Raw genomic sequence first — 22,580 nt, forward strand, 5'->3', positions numbered from 1 at the left:
GGAATTTATGAGAACATTTTTGTTTTATTGAAAAAAATTTATGATCATTTTTGTCTTTTTGTTGGTTTTGAGAGAGACATTTACCCTTTTTTTTTTTTAATAGTTTATGAAAGATATTGACACAATTGATAATTTGAAAGGACATCGATAACAGAGCGATAATTTGAGAGATTTTTTTTTTTTTAAATGTATTCAAACGAGACATAAAAGTGAAAATTAATTTTGCATTAGAAAAAAAAAAATTATGTTTTGAATTGTTTATCAATATATTTAACCGAAGAACAGAAAACAAAAACACAGAAAAGAAACTAGATAACAAACACGGCAAGCTATAATTATTGGTATAAAATGAACAATTAATGATCCTCCTCCTCCTTGCGACACGGGCGAGCTTATGCATTGTCTTTTTTGTAGGAGACATTTTGACCCAAAAAGAATGTCTACATTCACGTGCATTAAAACCCACGTGCCATATCCCAAAGGAACAGAGGATACTCGGGGAGCCGCCTCTGACCAATGAAGCCACCGTGTACTGATAACTGATAAGCTCAAATATCATGATGAGAATTCTCATGACCTCGTCCTCAACAATTTGTTCATATTTTATTGCAAATTTATTTATTTTTTTTTATATTTTTTCAAAATCTGAAAAAATTCTTTAAAAATACACTCTGAAACAGTGAGCCGGGAAACATTGAAAAGGCAGTCATTGTTGAAGCGCTTAGAGTAAACTTGAATCAAAGCCCACTTCTTATTCTTCTTCTTCTTCATCATCATCATCTTCTCTCTCTCGCTCTCTCTCTCTCTCTCTGTTCTCTTCTCTTCTGGTGTGACTCTCCTCTGTTTCTTTGCTCTGTGTGTCCATGGAAGATATCTGACACGACAAGTAACAACCTTCGGTTCCTCCTCCATGGTATGTCCAAATCCTTGTTTCCACCAGCTATTGTAGCTTTATGCAGTTTCATTTCGTGGGTTTATGGAGTTTTTGTGTTAATATGTGATTATATTTGTTGCTTGTTCTCTGTTCTGGAAGACTCCAATTTTTGTTTCTCATGTTGGGTTATGCTTCTTCCGTAAATTCCATAACAAACATGCCATTAAGAAAATATTCTAACATCTTCTTCATATCTCATTTATTTCTCCTAATTTTTGTGGTTTTCTAATTTGTTTGCTATTCGTTTTTGTTTCCATGTGTATTTTGCTCTTCCCAGTTGTTTTTCTCTTACTTCGTTTTCTAAGATACCATTCTTTTCTGCCCTGTGCCATCAGTTCAATTTCTTTGTAACTACGCTAGTGTTTTTATTTCATATCTTCTTAATGTAGTTCAACTATGCAGTGTATCTGAATTTTCTCTCTGATTTAATTAATTAATTTATTTTTTTATGGGTAATTTGAAATTGGCTCTTTTTGTCATGGGTTGGCTTCTAATCCATATATGGGGGTCAAATTTGAAGAGAAAACCAAAACATTTTGGTAGCTAACTGAAGCAAAATAAGAAAACCAGATGCTATTTATGCTGCCTCTGCTTCTGCTCAAGGTAAAAAAAAATCCTGTTTTCTTCACTTATTTACTCTAAATTCTACATTTCTCAATTGCCATTCCTAGCATTATCATGCTGCAATACTTTTGTTTCTTGTTAGGTTTGTGATCTTTAAATATGAAAAAGAAGGTAGATTTGTCTCCTGTTGGAGTTCTTGAGGACTATTTTAAGAGCTCAAAATCTGAAACATGTTCTTCGAAAGAACACGATATAGACTCTAAAGACTCAAAATCCGAATCTCGCCGGCAGTGGCATGGATTTGTCCAATTATTGAGAACTGGATCCAAGAAATCATTAGCCACTTTGCATCCTCTCAGTGTCATGAAGCTTTCAAGAAGAATGTCCAGAAGTATGAGGGAGGCCACAGCTAGGATGACAAATTTTCATGTAGATATCGCAAAGTTATCATGGAAGAACTTTACCTTGCATGAGCTACAAACCGCAACCAACTATTTCAGCCCTGGTTTGTAGCATGCTTCAATAGTTTATTTCACATTTACAATGCTATTTAGTAGAACGCTATACAACTGAGATGACATGACAGTAAAAATGAGTTTTTGATTCTTTTTTTTTACGAGATCTGTTGATCTAAATACTAATTTTCAGTGTCACGTCATCTTAAGTGTATGACAATTGTATAACAGTTTATTAAATAGCATTACTCTTACAAAATTTTATTCTCAGCATACCCATTTGGAAAATGTGTTACTAATAATTGAATTATAGCATGTCATGATAAAGCTTTGCTTGGTGCAGAGCATCTGATTGGAAAGGGTGGTTATGCTGAAGTTTATAAAGGGTGTTTGAGAGATGGGCAGCTTGTAGCAATCAAACGTCTAACAAGAGGAACAGCCGACGAGATTGTAGGGGACTTCTTATCAGAGCTTGGTATAATAGCCCATTTGAACCATCCAAATACCATTAAGTTAATTGGTTATGGGGTTGAAGGAGGAATGCACCTTGTTCTTGAGCTATCTCTACATGGGAGCTTAGCTTCTAGGCTTTATGGTTAGTTTCGTGCCATTTTTGGGTTACTATTTTTCAAATTTTACATATTTGTTTAATTATATTTAATTTATAGGTTCAAAGAGGAAGCTGGAATGGGGTATTAGGTATAAGATTGCATTAGGGACAGCTAAGGGTTTACTGTATCTTCATGAGGGTTGTCAGAAAAGAATAATCCACAGAGACATTAAGGCTGCAAACATTTTGCTTAAAAACGACCTCGAGCCTCAGGTATCCATTTTAATATGTAGTCACTTAACGAATCAGGATCCCCTGTAATTGGGATTGCAGGTGCTCGGGTAGATAGGCCCCATCACGAGCTCTTACAATTGCAGGCAGGGGATTTCGATCCCTTTTTCCTAATATTTATGTAGTCCGCCCGGACTTAAATGATACCTGATTTCAGATTTGTGATTTTGGGCTTGCAAAATGGCTACCAGAGCAGTGGACTCACCATACAGTATCAAAATTTGAAGGCACATTTGGGTTTGTAAACGACTTTCTTTTGTCAGGTTATCCTTTAAAGATTTTACTTGCATAGACTCATCCCTTTAATTCTTAGAGTACAGGTATCTTGCTCCCGAGTACTTACTGCATGGCATAGTAGATGAAAAAACTGATGTTTTTGCCTTTGGTGTGCTGCTATTGGAGCTAGTCACAGGACGCCGGGCTCTAGATTACAATGATTACTCGAAGCAAAGCCTTGTTTTGTGGGTATGTTTTCTTACTTATATGCCTATTAAGGTGGTAGACTTGTATGTTAAATGTTCAACTCAATTGGAAGCTATTGATAGTTTCTTTTTTCCTGTTTCTGTGTCAGGCAAAACCTTTGCTTAAGAAGAATGACATTATGAATCTCACTGATCCTTTTCTAGCTGATAACTACGACTCTCGACAGATGAATCTTGTGCTCTTGGTTGCTTCTTTATGCATACAGCAGTCCTCAATTCGACGCCCATGTATGAGTCAGGTATGTCATTTTCTTAAGTTTTTGAAATAACTGGTAATTTAAAGAAACTATGAGCAACAATTTTCATTTGAACATGGGTATCAGGTTCTTCGGCTTTTGAATGGCGACCTTAGCCACTTGAAATGCATGAAAAAATGTCAAACTGGATTCTTCCGAAAAGCTTTCCGCGACGAGCTCGTCAGTGCAGAAGAGTGCAACTCAACCAAAAATTAGACGACTTTGATGATCATCAATAGGTACATATGGAATGGAATGCCCCCATCAAGCATTTTAGCATGTTGAACCCAGAAGAAAGGAATGAGTATGCTTTTGTCATTGGACCTTGAAGAAAGGAATGATTATTCTTTTTAAGAGTGTCACTGGTCTTGTTGAACCTATGTGCATAAAGGAAGCTTTTAATATTAAATTAACTTGAATTGTAGAGAATCCTCTGTACAGTTTCACTTGGAGCAGGTTAAAAAGAAACTTATTTCAGATATCTAAAAGAAGTTTAAATTTATTTCAATTCAGTTTGTTAAATTAATGTATATTTTGTAGAACGAGGATTCTTACAATTGACGCCCGAATTTACCCTAAGAAAAGGGGCTGCAACTTGCAAGGCCCTATATCCGAGGATAGCAATTCTGATCTGATTTTTAAAACATATGATTCTTACATATATTTTTAATAGAATTAATTAAACATGTGATATCTGTTCTTAAACATGCTTTAATAACATGCGTCAATGTGTCAATTGAAAAGACTTAATCAGATAAATTATTCCATATATTACATTGGGTTGTTTTTCCTAATTAATTGCAAGTCCAGTTCTTAAAATCTCTTCTCTAGTAAAGAGGCCGAGCGAAAGGGTTCATTTTTAGGGATAATTGCATCACTGGTCTTTGGGGTTAGCTTAAATTACGAATCACTCCCTATGGTACAAAAAATTTATGGAAGATCATTGTAGTAAATTATAATTACGAATCCCGTTTTTCATCTGCCAAGTTGATAAAATCCGTTAGTTTGTCATGTCATATAAATAGGGAGACAACCTCTAAATATCATTTGTATTATAATTTACTAACGGACTTTATTTGCTTGGTTGACGAAAAACAGGTTTAGAGAGATTTATAATTATAGTACTACATAGTGATTTGTAATTTAAGCAAGTTTCAAAGACCAATAATACAATTATTTCTCATTTTTATATTAAAAAAAGATTTGAAAAATAAATATAAAATACTTTTTCACTGAGGATGTTTTGATTGATTGGAGGCCTAGGTCAATGTCATCTATACAAAAATACAGTAACTTTAAAAAAAAAAAAATAATAAAAAATAAAAGGAGAGTATTGTAGGGTGAATGATTGGGTGGATGAGTGATGAGTTAGGCTAGAGTTAGTTTATACAGGTACCTACCAAAAATCAGCTACGACGAATCTTTCACGCTAATTATCCAAAAGCACTTCAACACCCAATCTAATCAAGGGTACACTCTCACCAACTTCAATTAACCTTTTTTATATATATATATATATATATTCATGGGACTTCTTTTAAACATAGAACTTGTAAATATATAATAATAAGAAAATTTGTTTTAATTCAATCTATTAAATTAATGTGTCTAAAATACATGTAAAAATTGATATTTTATTAAAAATATATATGAAAATCACATGTATTTTAAACACATGTCAGTTAAATAGATTGAGTTGAATAACTATTCGTTAATTTTGTGAGTATTTTATGTATTGAATTATTTATTAAATAATTTTATTTTTTATTAAAAAATAAAAAGGTTTAGAATAGCGTTATCAAATGAAACAAATTATTAATATTGTTTTCGAAATTCCTTAAATATCCCACCAGAAAGCATAAATATCGACAACTACTACATTGAAGTGACACCATTTTTGTACCTCAGTTAAATCAAATAGCCATGTTCCGGAAATTACATCATTGTAGTATCCTCTAGGATGTTATCATAAAAGAGGGATTTTTTATATATATATATATATATACCATAAAAAGGTTATTATGAACTCATTTATATACGTAAAAGACTGAAATCAAGATTCAAGTACAAAATTCTCAAGACTTCAATAATAATTTCCAAGCCCAAATACCAAATGGTGTCACCTTGAACACAATCAGAGCAAATGGGAAGGAAATTACGTCATTTTTAATAACCCTTAAATTGAATCCCAAAATCAGCTCATGTGTAGTTTTTATTTATTTATTATTATTATTATTATTATTTGTCACGCAGTTAGTTACTGTATTCCAAAATATTGTAGTCAATCCCGTCCCAAACCCACCAACACTTCTCGAAAATAAATCTTCTTCATTTCATTAATTTCAAATGAAATGGAGATGATCATGTTAATTTTAAAAGAGTGACAAAATTGTCTCAACATTAAAATTGAGATAATTTTGCCAATCATATTTGCCTAACCAGCTCCTTTCTATTTCATTTAAAATAGAGAGGGTCATTTTTCACATTTCTCGGTCATGTGGTGGCCCATTTATGAAATTTAAATAGAAGAATGCTTAGGATAGTATAATTTTTATTATAATATTTTTATAAATTGACGCGTCATCTCATAATAACAGATGAAATGTTTAAAGGTCTAGGTTGGAATATGGATTTTCTTTGTTTAGAGTGAAATTGAAAGTATTTATTTTATTGGTTTAAATTGAATTTTACATATCTAATTGTATATATATTTACAAGTGTGAATATGAAGTCACATCATTTAAATTTTTGAAATGACGTAACATTACGTACACCATTAGGTGAAAACAAAACAAAATCTTTACTATAAGTGAGTAGGAATTTAGCTTAGATGCTGTAAAAATAGACTACATCACTTATGTGGTTATGCTCTGATTTTTCAATAGTCCAATATCAAGTTTTCCTTAAGAAAAAGACATAGTAGAATTAAATTTGGACCCAAAAATAAAATAAAATACATATAGGCTCTATTGTTTTTATTTTGAGAAATGATTAATTTCTTTTGCTGGTCCTTCTTTTTTTTTTTTTTTTTTGCTTTTCAAAAGTACCATTGGATCTATGAGAACCCCATTGATTTAATAATAATTTTAAAAATAAGAGGAAGAAAGAATGACAAAAAAAAAATGTATGAATAAAAAAAAAAATTGTAGAGCAGGTTTATTTTAAAGTCACTAATGCATCGTTTGTTTCAGTGTAAAATGATTTTCTGGAAAATGATTTCAACATTTAACGGTGTTTAGTAGGGGTGAAAATAATGGTCAACGAAAATCATTTTCAGTTTGACCGTAAAAGCTTCTTTAATTTTTAGAAAACGATTTATGATTTTTAAAACCGTAAATCGTTTTTCGAAATTAAACTCTTCGTCCTTTCACGCACGTTTGATATCCGATTGTCAAAATTCAGTAATTGTCGATCGTTGGAATCCAGCCTGCGTCGGATTCCTGTAACATCCGATCCCCGGAATCCTGCTTGACTTGGAATCCGGCGACATCCGGCCACCGTTGCCGGATGTCAGCGGACTAGATTCCAACCGAAACTGGCAGGAATATTGCCAGATTCTGGCCATGGTCAGAAGTCGGCTGGATCTGGCAAAAATAGTCGGAATTCGACTAGCTCTCGCCCGATTCAGCCACTAATCTGCCCCGATTTGGCCAAAACGGCCGGAATCCAGCCATTGAGCCATTCGAATTTGGCCAAAACAACTAAGATCCGGCCTTTGATCCAACCAGATCCGGCCAAACTTCCGGTGGCATTTGCCGAACTCTGATTTTTGCATTTTGTAATCTTTTCGTGCGAGTCAAACGCCGAAAAATATTTTCAAAATTTTTTTTTTTAAAAAAAATGATTTTGTTGAAAATATTTTACGACATAAATCATTTTACGTCGAAACAAATGGAGCATAAGCCAAATCTGTGAATGCAAACTAATTAAATTTGCAAATATAATTTTTTTTACTTTGTTATTTTATTAATTTATGGACAATAACTTGTAATAAAAACAATTGGTAACACTCATAAAAAAAAAAAAAATATATATATATATATATATATATATATATATATTTAAAGTCCCACTGAAACTGCAATTAGCCCATCGCAATGAATGAAAAAGAAAAGTTATTTGTCATTTGTCAAAGGCAGAACATTGATTAGAGTAATAAAATCAAATCTCTACTTACAAAAAATAAAAAAATAAAAAAATCAAATCAAATCTCGAATCCCAATGCCGAACGAAGAAAACAAGCAAAACCAAAACGGCGCGTGTCAGTGGATAACTTGGGCATCAGAATAAGATATTCTTTCTTAAGCTATCAATATCGGCGGTTTTGTAATCCCACCACCATTTTTTATTTTATCCGGATTCGGATCGATTATTTAATTTATAATTCTTTACATTCGGTCCATTAAGCAAACTTAAGTATGTTAATAATGGTTGTTTTCAAAATAATAATAATAATAATAATGGTCAGCAAAAAAAAGTATGTTTAATAATGATTTTGTTAATTTTTTTGTATTTCCATTTTAAAAATTAATATAATATAAATATGACAATTTTGTTTTTTGTGACATTTACATTTAAAAATATTTTAAGTTTTAAGTTTTTTATGTTTTGAATTATTGATAATATTTTTGAAAAAAAATTAATAACTTAATGTAATATAATGTTACTAATTATAATAAATATTGAGATAATAATAAACCATCTAAATATTTTAAATATAAATATTGAAATTTTAAGAAGTCTATTATGATCAAGCTGAAATATGCTTGACCACTTTCTTGCATAAGGAAACATGTAACACTAAAGAAGAATGGCTTATAGGCATGTTGGGGTGAGCTAGCAAAAACATCTTCAATGTCTAAGTCAATAAGAAACTTAAAACAACTCTTATTTCTCGAGGGAAAAAAGCTTTGAAATTAGTGCGTGCTTCAAATGAATGAATGATGTATTTACCTTTTCTTTTGATTCGTGTTTCCTCTTGTTGAAAGTCATGTATTTCTCGTATGACATTGTCACACGTCGTTTTTTAGATTGAGTTGCACGTAATGAGTCCATGAGGGTAGATCACTGCCTTCGACAAGAGGTGTCCCAATAACATTTAATATGTTGCTGGTCAGGCAATATTTAACGCCAATTACCCTTTGATGGAGGAGATAGGAATTCCCATACCTTTTCCGCCGTGAGCTGCCTAAAAAATATGTTGATACACCGTGAGTTGCACCATTTTTTAAAGAAGATGAGAGATTGGGTGCTACGCGATTTATGACAATTCTTTTGCAGTTGTCAAAATGGGCAGATGGACTAGTCTAGGTCTATGCCGATCAATATTGCTTGAAATGGACTTCCCGGCCCAGCCCAATGGGTGAAATCTAGGTGTATCATATTTTATATAAAATGAACACAAATTTCCTGGTTTGTAAAAAGCTCATACAAACTAATTTCTAAAAATGACATGTGTTTGTAAAAAAGCATGTGAGAAAGTATATGCAATTAAAAAAACATATACTTTTTACTTGCAATGAACACGTGTCACTATTAAAAATTGGTTGTAAATGCTCGTTTGGGTGTGCGATTTTTTTTTTGTATTGTATTATAATATTCTTTACTATATTTAGAATTGTGAATACCGAAAAAAAATTGTTTTTTGAAATTACGTTTGGATGGTTTAGAGAACTTAAGATAAAATTAGAAAAAGTTGGATAAAACTTGAATAAAATTTGAATTTAAAAAAATCCACCCAAACATGTTTTTTAAAAATAATAAAAAAAAAGGGTTACCCAAACATGCCATTTAATTTTTTTAATGAATCAGTTTGTTAGAAATTTGTGTCTATATAAAATAAATAATAAACTTTTAGAAATATTTTATTTATTTACATTATTTTCCTTAATGCAATTTAGAAACCAAAATTAACCAAAAAAAGAAAGAAAGTGGAATTCAACTTATACACCCCAAAGGGGTGTGTCTATTACTCTAGTGGATGAGAGACAGAGAGAGAAAGCGAAAGAAAGCAGAGTGAACTTAGATTGAAACTACAAAGAGAGAGATCGTGAAATAGGAGCAGAAAAGAGAGAGACAGAGGCTTCGCGGAGGTCTCAAAGTCAAACCGAAAGGAAACGGAGAAGAAATTTGTGCGTCAAGTTTTATTTTTGGGGGATCGTGTGGTCGATTGCGATCGTGTTGAAGTAATCGGATGACATGCCCGATCGTCGGCGGCGATCGGAGATGTTCGTCGTCGGAGGCGGTGGAGGAAGAGGGAGGCGGTGGCGGAGGGAGTAGCTCCGGCGAGTCGGTGGCGGTTGAGAGAGGTAGTGGTGGATGATGAAGAAGGGAAAGGGAAAGAACAACGGCTTGTTGCCGAATTCTCTGAGGGCCATATCTTCGTGCCTCAAGACCTTTTCCACGAATGCCAGCACCGTCGCTTCCACGGTACGCTCTGCCGGCGCGTCGGTCGCCGCTTCTATTTCCTCTGCTTCCTCCGAGGATCGCAAGGATCAGGTACATCTTTGACTTTTCATTTCTCTCTTTCAATTTCTTTGTATTTTGTAAATTCCAAACTTGCGTTGATATATGCTTCAAATTTCATCCTAATACTCTTCATCTTTGTCTGCTTCGCATGGGGATTTAATTCTAAAATCTCTTTGATTATTATACCTGTCAAAATTTATGTTAGTTTAGAGCTGAAACTTTCATAACATGGCTAGCTAGGTTATGTAAACTAAGACTTAAAGCTGCCTATTATCCTAACCTGTTGAGTATCTCAACTGAACTCAAAAAAGCCATAGGTCTTATGGATAGTGGCGGAGCCAGAATTTTACTTCCGGGCGGATAGAATTTGAAGCAAAATAACTCAGTTCAAGAGCAGTTTGAGTATATACAATTTGTTTGCAGACTGTATGCCGCAATAAGATTTTAACACACATGTACATGCAATATGTTTAAGTACGGAGGAATAAGTTACATTGTGAGTGGGACTACATATGTTATTCAAGCTCAGCTTAAATGTAGTGGAGAGATTGACTTAAGAATGATTCCTGCTAATATAATAGGATGAAAGATAGATTTAGTGGTAACTAGAAAAAGAGGGTAAGAAAGCCAAAGTTGGCAAGGTGAGACAAAGAGAGAACATTTACAGCTTTGAAAGTCTTAAGATATCTAGAAAAAATAAAATTACAAAATAAATAAATAACTAAATGGGAGCAAACAAAACTGAGAACCTAGTTTTTTTTGTTGGTTAAATATATTGTGTTTTTAAAAGAAAAATTATCCGCCAAATGTTTGGATGTTTCAGGAAAATTTAAACATATAATATCGTGTATTGACAATGAAAACTTTAGTATTTGATATAGTGTATTTGATTTTGCACTTTAAAAACTATTTATTCTCATTGTATATGTTATTATTATTATTTTTTTTCAAAAATGAACTCCACATTTTTAGTCTTAAAAATAGGTCTAATGTAATAAAACTTACGAAATTCTTTTTTTTTGGAGGGGGGAGGGGGTTGGAATGTCACTCCTCGACCCACCTGGCTCTGCCCATGCTTATGGGCTTTACCTACTGGTCATCCGTGATCACCTTAATAGTGCTTTAGCTGTTTGAGAAAGTTATATAGTGCTAGTATACTACAAAAATTTAGACCTCAAGTTGCCTTTCCCATATTTGAGTGAAGAACATAGAATCTTACCAAATCTGTCGCATTTGTTTCTTCCCATAGTTTGTGATAGTTTACTGGGAGTCTGTCAAATTTTGGTTGGAAGTTAAGTTGAAGGGGCATGATCCTGACTATGTGGGAAATGAACATGTTTGGAATGACACTTTGTTAAGTCTTTGAACTGTATTTGAAATATGACGTTGCTTTCGAAAAACAAGACTGTTTGTAAAAGGTATGGTTACATATTTATTCTACTATAGTTATTCTATATGCCACTCATGCAATTCTTTTGGCTTCTTATTTTATACAATGGTATTTGGTGCTTTCTTTTAGCCTGCACTTTATAGATAATATTCCATGGTGTTGCTGTGATGTATATTTCTTCCAGCATATGTGGACTGGGGTTAAAATTATACAATATTTTGATTCTGAAGACTCATTTCTTTCCCTTGCAATGTGTGGTGTTCGATTCCCCAATTCTTTGCTTTTTGCATCTGCTCCCTTTTTTGTAGAACTGTATTTACCAGATTGTGCTTCTGAACTTTGGTTGGTGAACAGGTAACCTGGGCTGGCTTTGACAGGCTAGAGCTTGTTCCATCTGTCTTCAAACATGTTCTTTTGCTTGGTTATCAGAATGGCTTTCAAGTACTTGATGTTGAGGATGCCTCTAATTTCAGTGAACTCGTTTCGAAGCGTGATGGCCCAGTTTCATTTTTACAGATTCAGCCCTTCCCTGCATTGACTGATGGTAATGAAGGATTCAAAATGTCACATCCTTTGTTGCTGGTTGTTGCAGGGGATGAAACCAATAGTTCAAGCCTTGGTCAAAACCGTAGCAATTTGGGTGGGTTAGGCAGAGATGGTAACATGGAGTGCCGATCAGGAAACTGCACCAATTCTCCTACAGCTGTTCGGTTTTACTCCCTTAGGTCTCATTGCTTTGTGCATGTCCTGAGATTCCGGTCTGCTGTCTGTATGGTTAGATGCAGTCCTCTGATAGTAGCTGTGGGTCTTGCAACACAAGTAAGATGGCTCATTTAGTTAGAACCACGATAAGTTTAGAAGTACAGATATGTGAGTTGAATGATATTATCCATCCAGTAGATTTTTTGGATATTCTGTACTTTGTATTCATCTGCCTTTTAAACTCCTAATTCCTAATGTTAGTGCCCACATATGTTTTCATGAGTCTGCGATCAACTCTTTCAATGAATCTACTGTTTAGGCTATAGATTTGGGCTGTTAATGGAATGGTGTATTTCAGTCAGTAATTGGTCTTAATTTTTGAAGTTCTTTTTGTTAGTCAGGACTTAGGAAGTAGATTCTTACTTTGAACGTGTGATGCACTATCATGATATCAATCTATTGAAAGCAGTGGCATTTGTAATATAAGCCTATAAGGGTTATCTACCACCTAATTGACTAAATCTTTTTGATATTTGGTGGCAGATTTACTGCTTTGACGCTCTCACTCTCGAGAATAAGTTCAGTGTTCTCACCCATCCTGTTCCTCGGTTGGCAGGACAGGGAACTGGTGGGGTTAACGTTGGTTATGGTCCGATGGCTGTGGGTCCAAGATGGTTAGCTTATGCTTCCAACAACCCGCTGGTGTCTAACATGGGTCGCTTAAGCCCACAAAACCTCTCTCCTTCTCCTGGAGTTAGTCCATCAACATCACCTGGCAGTGGGAGTTTGGTAGCTCGTTATGCAATGGAGTCTAGTAAACAGTTGGCTGCTGGAATAATCAACCTGGGGGACATGGGATGCAAAACTTTCTCTAAATATTGTCAAGAACTGCTCCCTGATGGATCAAACTCTCCTGTATCACCAAATTCAGGCTGGAAAGATATGGATAATGCGGGGATGGTTTGTCTTTAATTCCCTCTGGATATTTGCATATTCTAACTATTATATGGAGATCATTGATCTTAATATTGGGCCTATCTGATGTGAAGGTTAATAATCTCTTGTGAAACTTAAGTTTTGTTTGTTGTTTGTCTTGGAAATTGTGTCAGACGACCCTGTTATTTTTTTTGAGGGAATGGGGAAAGGGGGAATGGGATGAAGTCACAACACATCGGATGAATTTTGAGAGAAAGAGGTAGACACAGACAGTTTTACAAACTGAATCCAACACATCTCTTCAAAAGGGCCTATCTCTTGAAGAGAGGAAGGAGCTTATAAGGCTGCCTCACTCTACTTTCCTCTCCAATGTGGGACAACAAACACACACACACACATTTCTTTTTTCGTTTGAGGGAATGGGGAAAGGGGGAATGGGATGAAGTCACAACACATCGGATGAATTTTGAGAGAAAGAGGTAGACACAAACAGTCTTACAAGCTGAATCCAACACATCTCTTCAAAATGGCCTATCTCTTGTATCATAATCCCTTTGATTTGTTACATAATGATATAAAACTTCACTCAAATGCTGGAAATGAACTCTCTCTTTTATTTTTGGAGTATAACTTTTTGTTGGCTAAACTAATTGATGCTTTCTTGTCATATTATGCAAAATTTTCATGATATAGTTGACCATCATTAAATTCTTAGTCTGGAGTGAACTACCAGCATTTAATGACTGTTCAACCTTAACTTCTTTCTTACCGAATAAATAAAACCTCAATTTTTTATTTAGTCTATGAACAAGACAATGTTGAAAAGGAAAGAAGAAGTAAGATGTAGTTGGTGACTCTCAATAATAATGGCCGGCTGCAGGTTGTTGTCAAGGATTTTGTCTCCCGAGCTGTCATATCACAATTTAAAGCTCATACCAGTCCGATATCTGCACTAAGTTTTGACCCTAGTGGGACCCTTCTGGTTACTGCCTCAGTGTGTGGGAAAAACATAAATGTCTTTCGGATAATGCCATCTTACATTCGCAGTGGATCAGGGGTTCAAAGTTATGACTGGAGCTCTTCTCATGTGCATCTTTACCAGCTGCATCGTGGGATAACATCAGCGGTTAGTATACATTCAATTCAAAGATGATTATTGGTTTCTATGGCTTGATTTTCTTGTAAGACCTAGATTCATGGGAGTTTTTATTAATTCCTTTTTCTCTGTTTTTCCATCTGACAGATAATCCAAGACATTTGCTTTAGTCATTACAGTCAGTGGATTGCAGTTGTTTCATCCAAGGGGACTTGCCATGTTTTTGTTTTGTCCCCTTTTGGTGGTGATGCGGGGTTTAGAATGCTTAGTTCCCAAGGTGAAGAGCCCTCCCTGTTTCCGGCTTTGTCTGCACCTTGGTGGTCTACTTCGTCTTGCATCAGTAATCAGCAATCTTTTCCACCACCACCACCACCTGTTGCCCTCTCTGTTGTGAGCAGAATAAAATATAGTAGTTTCGGATGGCTTAATACTGTTAGCAATACTACTGCTTCTGCAACGGGAAAGGTTTTTGTGCCATCTGGTGCTGTTGCTGCTGTTTTTCATAATTCTTTATCTCAAAGTCTTCAGCATACTAACTCAAAGGCTAATACCTTGGAGCATCTGCTAGTTTATACTCCATCAGGTTATGTAGTTCAACATGAACTTCTGCCGTTAGTTGGGGTCGAAAGATGTGATAGTGGTTCAAGGAACCAGTCAGCTTCATTTGTACATATGCAGGAGGATGAGTTAAGAGTGAAAGTTGAACCCATTCAGTGGTGGGATGCATGCAGAAGGTCAGATTGGCCAGAAAGAGAGGACTGCTTTTCTGGTACCAATTTTCATGGAAAAGATGCTACTGATGTGATTCATAATAAAGCAGGTTCTGGAGATAAATATGGAATGGATTTTCTGTACATAAATGATGGTATCCAGGGGAAAGATATGGTGATGACTTCTGAAAAGTCTCATGAAAGATCTCACTGGTACATATCTAATGCAGAGGTGCAGATAAGCTCTGGAAGGTTACCAATCTGGCAAAAATCTAAGGTATTTCTTGTGTTAAAGTTGAGATACCATTATCTTCTTCTATTTTGGTTGTAATTTTTTTTTTTTTCTTAATTGTTGTAGATCTGTTTTTATATGATGGATTCTCCAAGAGTTGATACTCTTGATCATGGAGAGTTTGAATTTGAAAAAGTTCCCATCCATGAAGTTGAAATAAGGCGGAAGGAATTATTGCCTGTTTTTGACCATTTCCTTAGCATCAAATCAGACTGGAGTGACAGGTAATACTCAGATATTATACGTTTGTTTCTGGTTTTGGTATCTCTATATTAATTGGTTATTGATTCTTGTCATGATATTTTCATGGTTGTATCTTGATAAATGATTGTGGTTAAGATTGCTTTGAACTTGTCTATTGTTGGACAAGGATGATGGTCTATTTGAATGTTAAGTGAAAAAGGACATGTCAAAGTAACCTTTTCAACGACTTCTATGAACTGTTATTATTGCCGATTGATAGGCTTGGGATAAATAATACTTTTACCTTTATTTTTTAGGTCTAGGCGTCACTTCATTAGTCCATATATTTGTTGTTACCAAAGCACTTGGATGGTTCTCATCTTTCTGCTTTCCAAGTTAATGATGGAGTTCCTCAAAGTATTTAAAGATGGCTTATAGGTTTCTCACTGTAGCCTTGAGGTTTGATACTGCTAGAGTTAATTTTGTATCGTATTCTTTCAATAGATTTTGGTGCCTACAACAATAATTTCCCTTTCAATATTTAATGATAAACATATATTCCTTGGCTGCTACAGTATACAGTTATCTGGTGACCTAAATGTGCAATCTTAGGTCTAGTAGTATCTGCCAAGACTAGTTCACATTATCTTCTACTCTTGCCATTTGTCAATTTTGGAGTGTTACTTATCCAGAAAACTTGGGGGCGTTGCCTGCTTGCTCTGAGATTTATAAAGTTGAAGTAAATCTTCTGTTCACTTTGAAGAAACCGAGAATTTCAATTTGTCAGACATGATCCCGGAATTTGTCTGACATCATAAAAGTTCATTGTTCTGAAGAAACTGTCTGTGTCCATGAGTACTGTTTTATTGTGCTGATTATTTCTGCTATTTATGGAGTACTTGCTTGATTGTTGATTCAGAGAGCTTTCTGGTGGAGGATATCCTAATTCATCATCTTCAGAGCCTCATCAAGGTGAAGGCAAGATCACCGAAGAGACTGTTATTTGTCACTCAAAGCCTGCATCGCTTAGTTCGACTGAAAGCTCTGATGGGGGTAAGAAATAATTTTTGAGAATCAAACGGTATTTGGACATCATCCATCAATATTGTGCTTGATTGAAAATAATCAATGTCAAACTGCTGAAAGTTATTTCTCTTATTTTTGAATTGAGTTATTGGAGGAAAGAGTCTGAAGATATAATCCTTCCTTCCAGGATGTGCTAGTCCTTCCTTACTGTAGCCAACATGCAGTTCTGATTTATGAGTGTTATACTTTAAAAATGGAGTCTACATGAATTCCTATTAATTTAATTTATGTTCAAAACTTTCTCAGGTTCATCAAGAAGAATCGAGAATTTGTTTGACTTGGATCAAATAAATAGTGAGAAGTCTTATGCATCTGGTTGCCAAACTTTGAATGAGATTTACCTGGAAAGAAGAGGGAATGCTAATGTTGAGCCGTCTGTACTGAAGCGGAACTCCTCAAACATTGTATCTATTCCATCCGAGCATCCAAAAAATGTCGATTCTCAAGTTGACTGTTGTGTCACAAGAGAAACCCCATGTTTGAACACTGATGGGATAACTGAGGTCACAAATTTTAGATCTGACCAATATGCTTATAATATGAATAGTCTTGATGAGGGCCTTGAAGCTGTGCACAATCCAGTTGATTTTGGGCCGTTGTTTAAGGCGGGGCACTTTGAGATAATGCAGAACAATTGCCATGGATTAACTGAAGTTGGTACAGTTGATGTTGACAGCAGCAGTAACCACTGTGAGAGGGAAAAACCAGGGGAGGATGATGACATGCTTGGTGGCATGTTTGCCTTTTCTGAAGAAGGTAGAGACCTGAAACCATAGACGCAACAATTGCTTGACTAATAATGTCTCTGATTGTTTCTGATTACTCTGCATTGGTGTTGCTGTTAGTTTTATGTGATTAAATTCGGTATGTGCCATCTTTTTTCGTTTCTCGCAGGTTGATGCATAAATAAATTAAGAAACGCTTCTGGGTTTGTGCCATTTACGGAGTCATCTCATTGAAGATCCGGAGAAAGGAGAAAGTTCCGCTTTAGGCCTTCAAGATTTGGGATGGTGTAGAATTTTCTCACAATCAAAAGTGAAACGCAGTGTAAATAAAGACTGACGTGTTGGCAACTAATTAAGCCGACGTGTTGCCTGAGTATGTGCTTGTTCTGTGTCTCCTGTACATTCTGTAGATGGTAATTCTTAAATTTGTGCAGGTTGCTCGCTTCGGGGCAAGGAGGTAAGTTTAAAAACTCTTGGTAGAAAGTATGAAATGAGTTTACATTTCCGGTCTTGAAGTTCCAGTCAAGACCGACCGTCTGTACAGATGAATTGGTGTGAGCAAGTTTTCTCCAGCTGTATTAACGTTTTTTATTTACCTCTGGGGGCAAAAAAGTAAACAAGTATAAAGAAAAAGAAAAGGACGAGTTGACATTGTATTCATAGACTCTCTCTTCTTTTTTCTTTAACAGCGGATGGGCATTGTTTATTTGAATGTGTTGGACTTTTTGTGGTTTCGAAAAAAAAAAAAATTACAATGGTGGGAATGAGGAAGATATCTGATGCTTTGTGGTTTTTTCGATTTGAAAATTGCCTTTTTTATTTTGCAGGCCTGCTTCTCAAAATCTGTTTGTTTAAATTTTGATGAAAATCTTTGGCCAAAAAACAATCCCATGAATTATCACCTATTTTTTGCAACCATATTAATCAGAGAATAGAAAAGCTCTAAAGGGGGAAAGAAAAAAAAGAAAGAAAAGAAAGATGTTTTTTTAATTATTATTATTTGTAATCTTCTCTTCTTTTTCTTTTTCTTTTTTTAAATAAAAAATAAAATTAGCTTTTAAGGCATCAAACAATCCCTACAGTGCTCGGAAATTAATTCCTGTCTGTCGCCAATGAGCTTAATTGAAGATTAATATGTGCAAAAATTTGATAATAAATACAATTTTCATGTGAAATTTGCTTACAAAAAAGTACTCCTTATTGAGAAAAGAATGCAATTTAATGGGGAAGTCCCATGGCCCAATGTTTTCAGCAGGCATGAACCTTCACAATAATATTCCTGGAGCCAACGAAACAGGATTATCTCTCACAATCACAATTCCATTTTCCCAGTATTAACCTTATAGCTAATTAGCTATATGAGCAATGCAAATTCGTTGCCATGTTTTGTCGGTATGAAAACAATTCCATCACCGAACATGATGTACCGAGTATCTCCCGGCCCAACATGCCAAACCAACTGGCCCACTTGGAGAGTGTGCGGGCCCGAGCCCAAGTCACAAACTACTAGAAATAAAGGAACGCCCGTTACTCAAATGACGAGTAGAAGGAGAGCCGCAATGGATCTTCTCCCGCAGCCACGCATTAACTATCCCATTATTCTAGCCCAAAAAAAATAGGCAATGCCCTCAAGTTGACAATGAGCACGTACTCTTGCCCGACAAGAAATAACGGATACATCCAATTATCCATTAACACCTGGCTAGCTCTGTGAAACATCCATAACGGAAGGACAAAAAATTTCCTACAAATAAATTTGTAAAAAATTTTATACAACTCACATATAAGAGTGACATGTGTTCTTTAAACACTTTTTTATTTTTATTTTTATTAATGCTATTAAAAAAACTTGTGAGAATCGCATACTATTAAAACAACATATATTTTTCACATGTTATAGGACATATGCCTATAAACCAGTTTGTAGAAAATTTCTGTCCTAAGGAAAATCATGTTACCAATGCAACGCAGGTAACAAATACCATACTCCATAATTCTCATCTAGAGACAACTTTTTTTTTTTTTTTTTTAACGAATATTTTACTGACTTAAGCATTGCTACTATCTTTCGTTGGCATTTCGACAAGGTTCCAAAATCATCTTGTCTCTACTTCATGCGTTTGTTGTTAAGGGCAGATGTGTGACCAGGGACGGAGTCAGAAACTCTTCTAGACAAGGGCTAGAAGTCAAAAAAAATTTGTTGGTATGAGTTGGTTGACTAATTTTTTTTTTTTTTTTTTTTTTTTTTTTTTTTTTTTTTTTTCTTTTTTAGAATTGAAGGGAGCCATAGCCTATACCAGTTCGCCCTAAATCTGTCCTTGAGTGTGACCCACCGTATAGTTGGAATATATTTTTCGGCAACTACAAAATAAATAAAATAAAAAAATAAATAAAAGAAAAGTAGAATGGTTTTTTCACAGAATTTTCGACTACCTTAGCTTGTTAGGCTTATTTACTCAATAATTATATATGTAACGCATGTCGCATGCCACCTTTTAGTTTATATTAGAAATAATCTAATCTGCAGATTTACCAAGGAACAAAAGTTCCAACCTACTTTTAACATAGGTAATATGCCCTTTTGTCAGCACAAAAAATGTACCGCAATATTTGTGCTTCATCATAAATTTTAAAAATTAATTAAACTACTTATTGGAAGTAAAAAAAAAAAACTAATTTAAAATTTAAAATAATAAAAAAGAAATTGATGATCGATGGAGTTAAAGAAATAACAAAAGTAGAGATAGAGGAGATCAATACAGAGGTTTTAGGAGTTTGAAAGTTTTAAAATCTTGCAAAAAAAAAAAAATTTAATAATTGATAAATGAACAGATGATGAAGGGATACTTAAAAATAAGAAAGGCCAGAGCATCTTTAACGGAATAAGCAAAATCTATAATAGTTAAATTTGACTATTATGAGCTATTTTTGTGTACAGCAAAGTAGCTACTTTAATTTTATTTTATTTTTTTAAAAAAAGTTTAAATAATAGTAAGTTATGATACTTCATTGATGACACGTATGGCTTTATGTATGTTGGTTTAAATTTAAAAGTATTTTCAACAGAATAGGCAAAAGAATCATAATAGTTAAATAACTCAAATTTGACTATTATGAGCCATTTTTCGTATCCACTATAATAGGCAATATATATATATATTTTCCCTTCTAGTGTGAATAGTAAATAGGTTATTCTGCTTATTCACTATTCACACTACAAAAAGTTTTTTATTTATTTATTTATTTATTTATTTATTTATTTTCTCTCTACCTTTCCTTCTCTCTCTCTCTCTCTCTCTCTCTCTCTCTCTCTCTCTCTCTCTCTCTCTCCCTCTCCCTATTTATTTCACACTTTTTTCCACACAAAAAAAATTTAAATGCAAGTAGAGAGTATAATAGAGAATATGTTGGAGATTGTTGGAACAATTTTCGGTAAGTCTGCTCTATGCATAAAATATTCAATATGTCGTTTATACTTGCTGTATGAGCTTATTTATAGGCAATGAGGTAGAGTCAAACCTGAATTAGGTTTACTACTCCCACTTAAACTATGAGTGCCTGGAGTTTGATTTGGTTTAGGAGTCTTATCCCCATTCAATTGGGAGTTTGATTGTTGATCAGATACTTCAAGGAGTCTTTATTGGACCTGGATTGAGACTACTACCCAATTCGACTTGGATTCGGATTATTCCCAACAGTTACTCACAATTCCCTTATTTGAGGCATGCTCGGATAATAAGAATTTTATGTCTCGAAAAATCCGAGCAGTGGCTTGTTCTGAGACTTGAACAATCTTTAACTTCCTACTTTCGAATGTCTCGGGTTTAATTGTTGCACTTCCTGGGGACACCGAGCATGTGATCACACCCGAGACACGCCTTTCTATCTTGATGGATACTGACCTACCCCCTTCCTTCGGATTCTGATGGTAGTGCTTCTTAGTAAATCTTGTTGAGAATATCTTTCGAAAATGTGTAATGCCTTTGTCGTTTCTGAAAACCTGAAACTTGAAAATTACAAATTCGAGAGTTAAATTTAACCCCTCATGCCTTCTTGTTTTTCCTTAGGTTTTTCTTCCTATCCCCGGGGATGGCCCCATATCTCCTGAAAACCTGCTAACCTGCAAACCCAAAACCTCCAAATCGGGAGTTACCTGAAAACCAAGGGTTGTGTCCCTTCATCCGGGGCTGGCTCTATGCCTCTTGAAAACTTGCTAACCTACAAATTGGGAGTTACCTGAAAACCAAGGGTCGTCAGACTTTCCTTGTTTTTTTTATAGGGTTGTCTCTCTGAATTTGCTTTAGGGTTTTCCTCCTATCTTTGAGATACGCTCTGGCTCCTTATTTTTAATAGGGTTGTCTTTCTGCCTTGTTTTCTTTACAGGGTTGTCTCATTGAATTGGCCTTAGGATTTTCTAACTTCTTGTTCTCTTCCCTTACATAGTTATGAAAGGCTACATACTAACATGTTAATAAAAGTGAGCATTTGTCTTATTATTTATCTTGGCAAAACCTTCTAGCACTAGTCTCATGTATGACTAAGTTTTAGCTTACAATAAAAAAAATTCAAGAGATAATACTTATCTCATTTAAACTTTTGTCTTTTCTCGTAAAACCAATGGTCATAAATTTTTACAATCCTCGGAATTATGGAAGGCATATATTTGAATGGAAAGTCACATAATAAATAAACTGCTAAAATTTCTAACTGCTAAAATTGCTAACTGCTACTAACAACGATGAAAGGAAGAGCGTAAACTTATCTCGCACTCCCGGTGAAGACCAACACCGACTTGGTGTGCATGAATACAGATCTGTGGCCGGTGAACATAAATCTTTGCATAACCAAGGGAGATAAACATCGATTTGGTGAGTGAATATAGATCTGTTACAGTTGGATGCAGATTTGTTGTGCGTAAACACATATTTGCATGGATCCGTACAAATCCGTTATACATGAGTTTTGGATTTGCTATCTGCGCATGGGGATCGTTCCAAGTCCTCGCATCATGTTGAGTAGTCACACTTTTTCCAGCATTTTTTGAACGGGGGTTCATCACCATGAATTTTTTTTTTTTTTTGTTGGTTGTATGAGAAACGAATAATCGTTCTCACAGATGGCGCCAAACTCCTAGTATAGTTTCAAGTACGATGTGAATTGTACGTTCTTCGGTGTTATTCATGCTCTCCAGCATATGATTTTCTCGAGTTTTTAAAATGCATATAAAAAGTCAATTATTCTTAGAGCATCTCCAGCAGGAATAACCAAAATAACTACTGAAAAAGTATAAATTTCTATTTTAACTACTCATTTTTCTATACACACTCCAACAGATTTGTTATTCTACTATCTATTTTCGTTAAATATTATTTTGTGTGGGAAATAGTGTAAAAGATAGAAGGAGAGAGAGAGTAAAAGAACGAAAGGTAAATAGAACCTAGTTACTATTCACACTAGAAGGGAAAATTTTATTATGCCTG

General features: G+C 34.7%; 2 protein-coding genes across 2 annotated transcripts; both read left to right on the forward strand.

Moving 5' to 3' along the window:
• The first annotated feature begins 631 nt into the window (after positions 1–631).
• LOC133852784 (receptor-like cytosolic serine/threonine-protein kinase RBK2) lies at positions 632–3,941 on the forward strand. The gene is made up of 9 exons (XM_062289539.1): positions 632–913; positions 1,455–1,537; positions 1,641–2,003; positions 2,297–2,548; positions 2,622–2,776; positions 2,952–3,031; positions 3,115–3,259; positions 3,366–3,515; positions 3,600–3,941. Exons 3-9 carry the CDS (start codon positions 1,658–1,660, stop codon positions 3,726–3,728), a joined length of 1,257 nt encoding a protein of 418 aa, XP_062145523.1. The 5' UTR covers positions 632–913; positions 1,455–1,537; positions 1,641–1,657; the 3' UTR covers positions 3,729–3,941.
• A 5,540-nt stretch (positions 3,942–9,481) lies between these two features.
• LOC133851142 (autophagy-related protein 18g-like) lies at positions 9,482–17,756 on the forward strand. Its single transcript, XM_062287451.1, has 9 exons — positions 9,482–10,010; positions 11,725–12,189; positions 12,616–13,032; positions 13,889–14,134; positions 14,252–15,091; positions 15,173–15,330; positions 16,209–16,342; positions 16,622–17,131; positions 17,270–17,756. Exons 1-9 carry the CDS (start codon positions 9,831–9,833, stop codon positions 17,272–17,274), a joined length of 2,955 nt encoding a protein of 984 aa, XP_062143435.1. The 5' UTR covers positions 9,482–9,830; the 3' UTR covers positions 17,275–17,756.
• The last annotated feature ends 4,824 nt before the right edge of the window (positions 17,757–22,580 follow it).

Source organism: Alnus glutinosa, chromosome 12 (genome assembly GCF_958979055.1).
Source record: "Alnus glutinosa chromosome 12, dhAlnGlut1.1, whole genome shotgun sequence".
Classification (NCBI taxonomy): Eukaryota; Viridiplantae; Streptophyta; class Magnoliopsida; order Fagales; family Betulaceae; genus Alnus; species Alnus glutinosa.

Excerpts from the sequence above, each read along its gene's own strand:
- LOC133851142 (XM_062287451.1), top strand. The coding sequence starts at position 9,831 with ATGATGAAGAAGGGAAAGGGAAAGAACAACGGCTTGTTGCCGAATTCT. Across the intron at positions 14,135-14,251 it reads ATCGTGGGATAACATCAGCG|ATAATCCAAGACATTTGCTT; the intron begins GTTAGTATACAT and ends TCCATCTGACAG. Across the intron at positions 15,092-15,172 it reads CAATCTGGCAAAAATCTAAG|ATCTGTTTTTATATGATGGA; the intron begins GTATTTCTTGTG and ends TAATTGTTGTAG.
- LOC133852784 (XM_062289539.1), top strand. The coding sequence starts at position 1,658 with ATGAAAAAGAAGGTAGATTTGTCTCCTGTTGGAGTTCTTGAGGACTAT. Across the intron at positions 2,777-2,951 it reads AAAACGACCTCGAGCCTCAG|ATTTGTGATTTTGGGCTTGC; the intron begins GTATCCATTTTA and ends ACCTGATTTCAG. Across the intron at positions 3,516-3,599 it reads GACGCCCATGTATGAGTCAG|GTTCTTCGGCTTTTGAATGG; the intron begins GTATGTCATTTT and ends CATGGGTATCAG.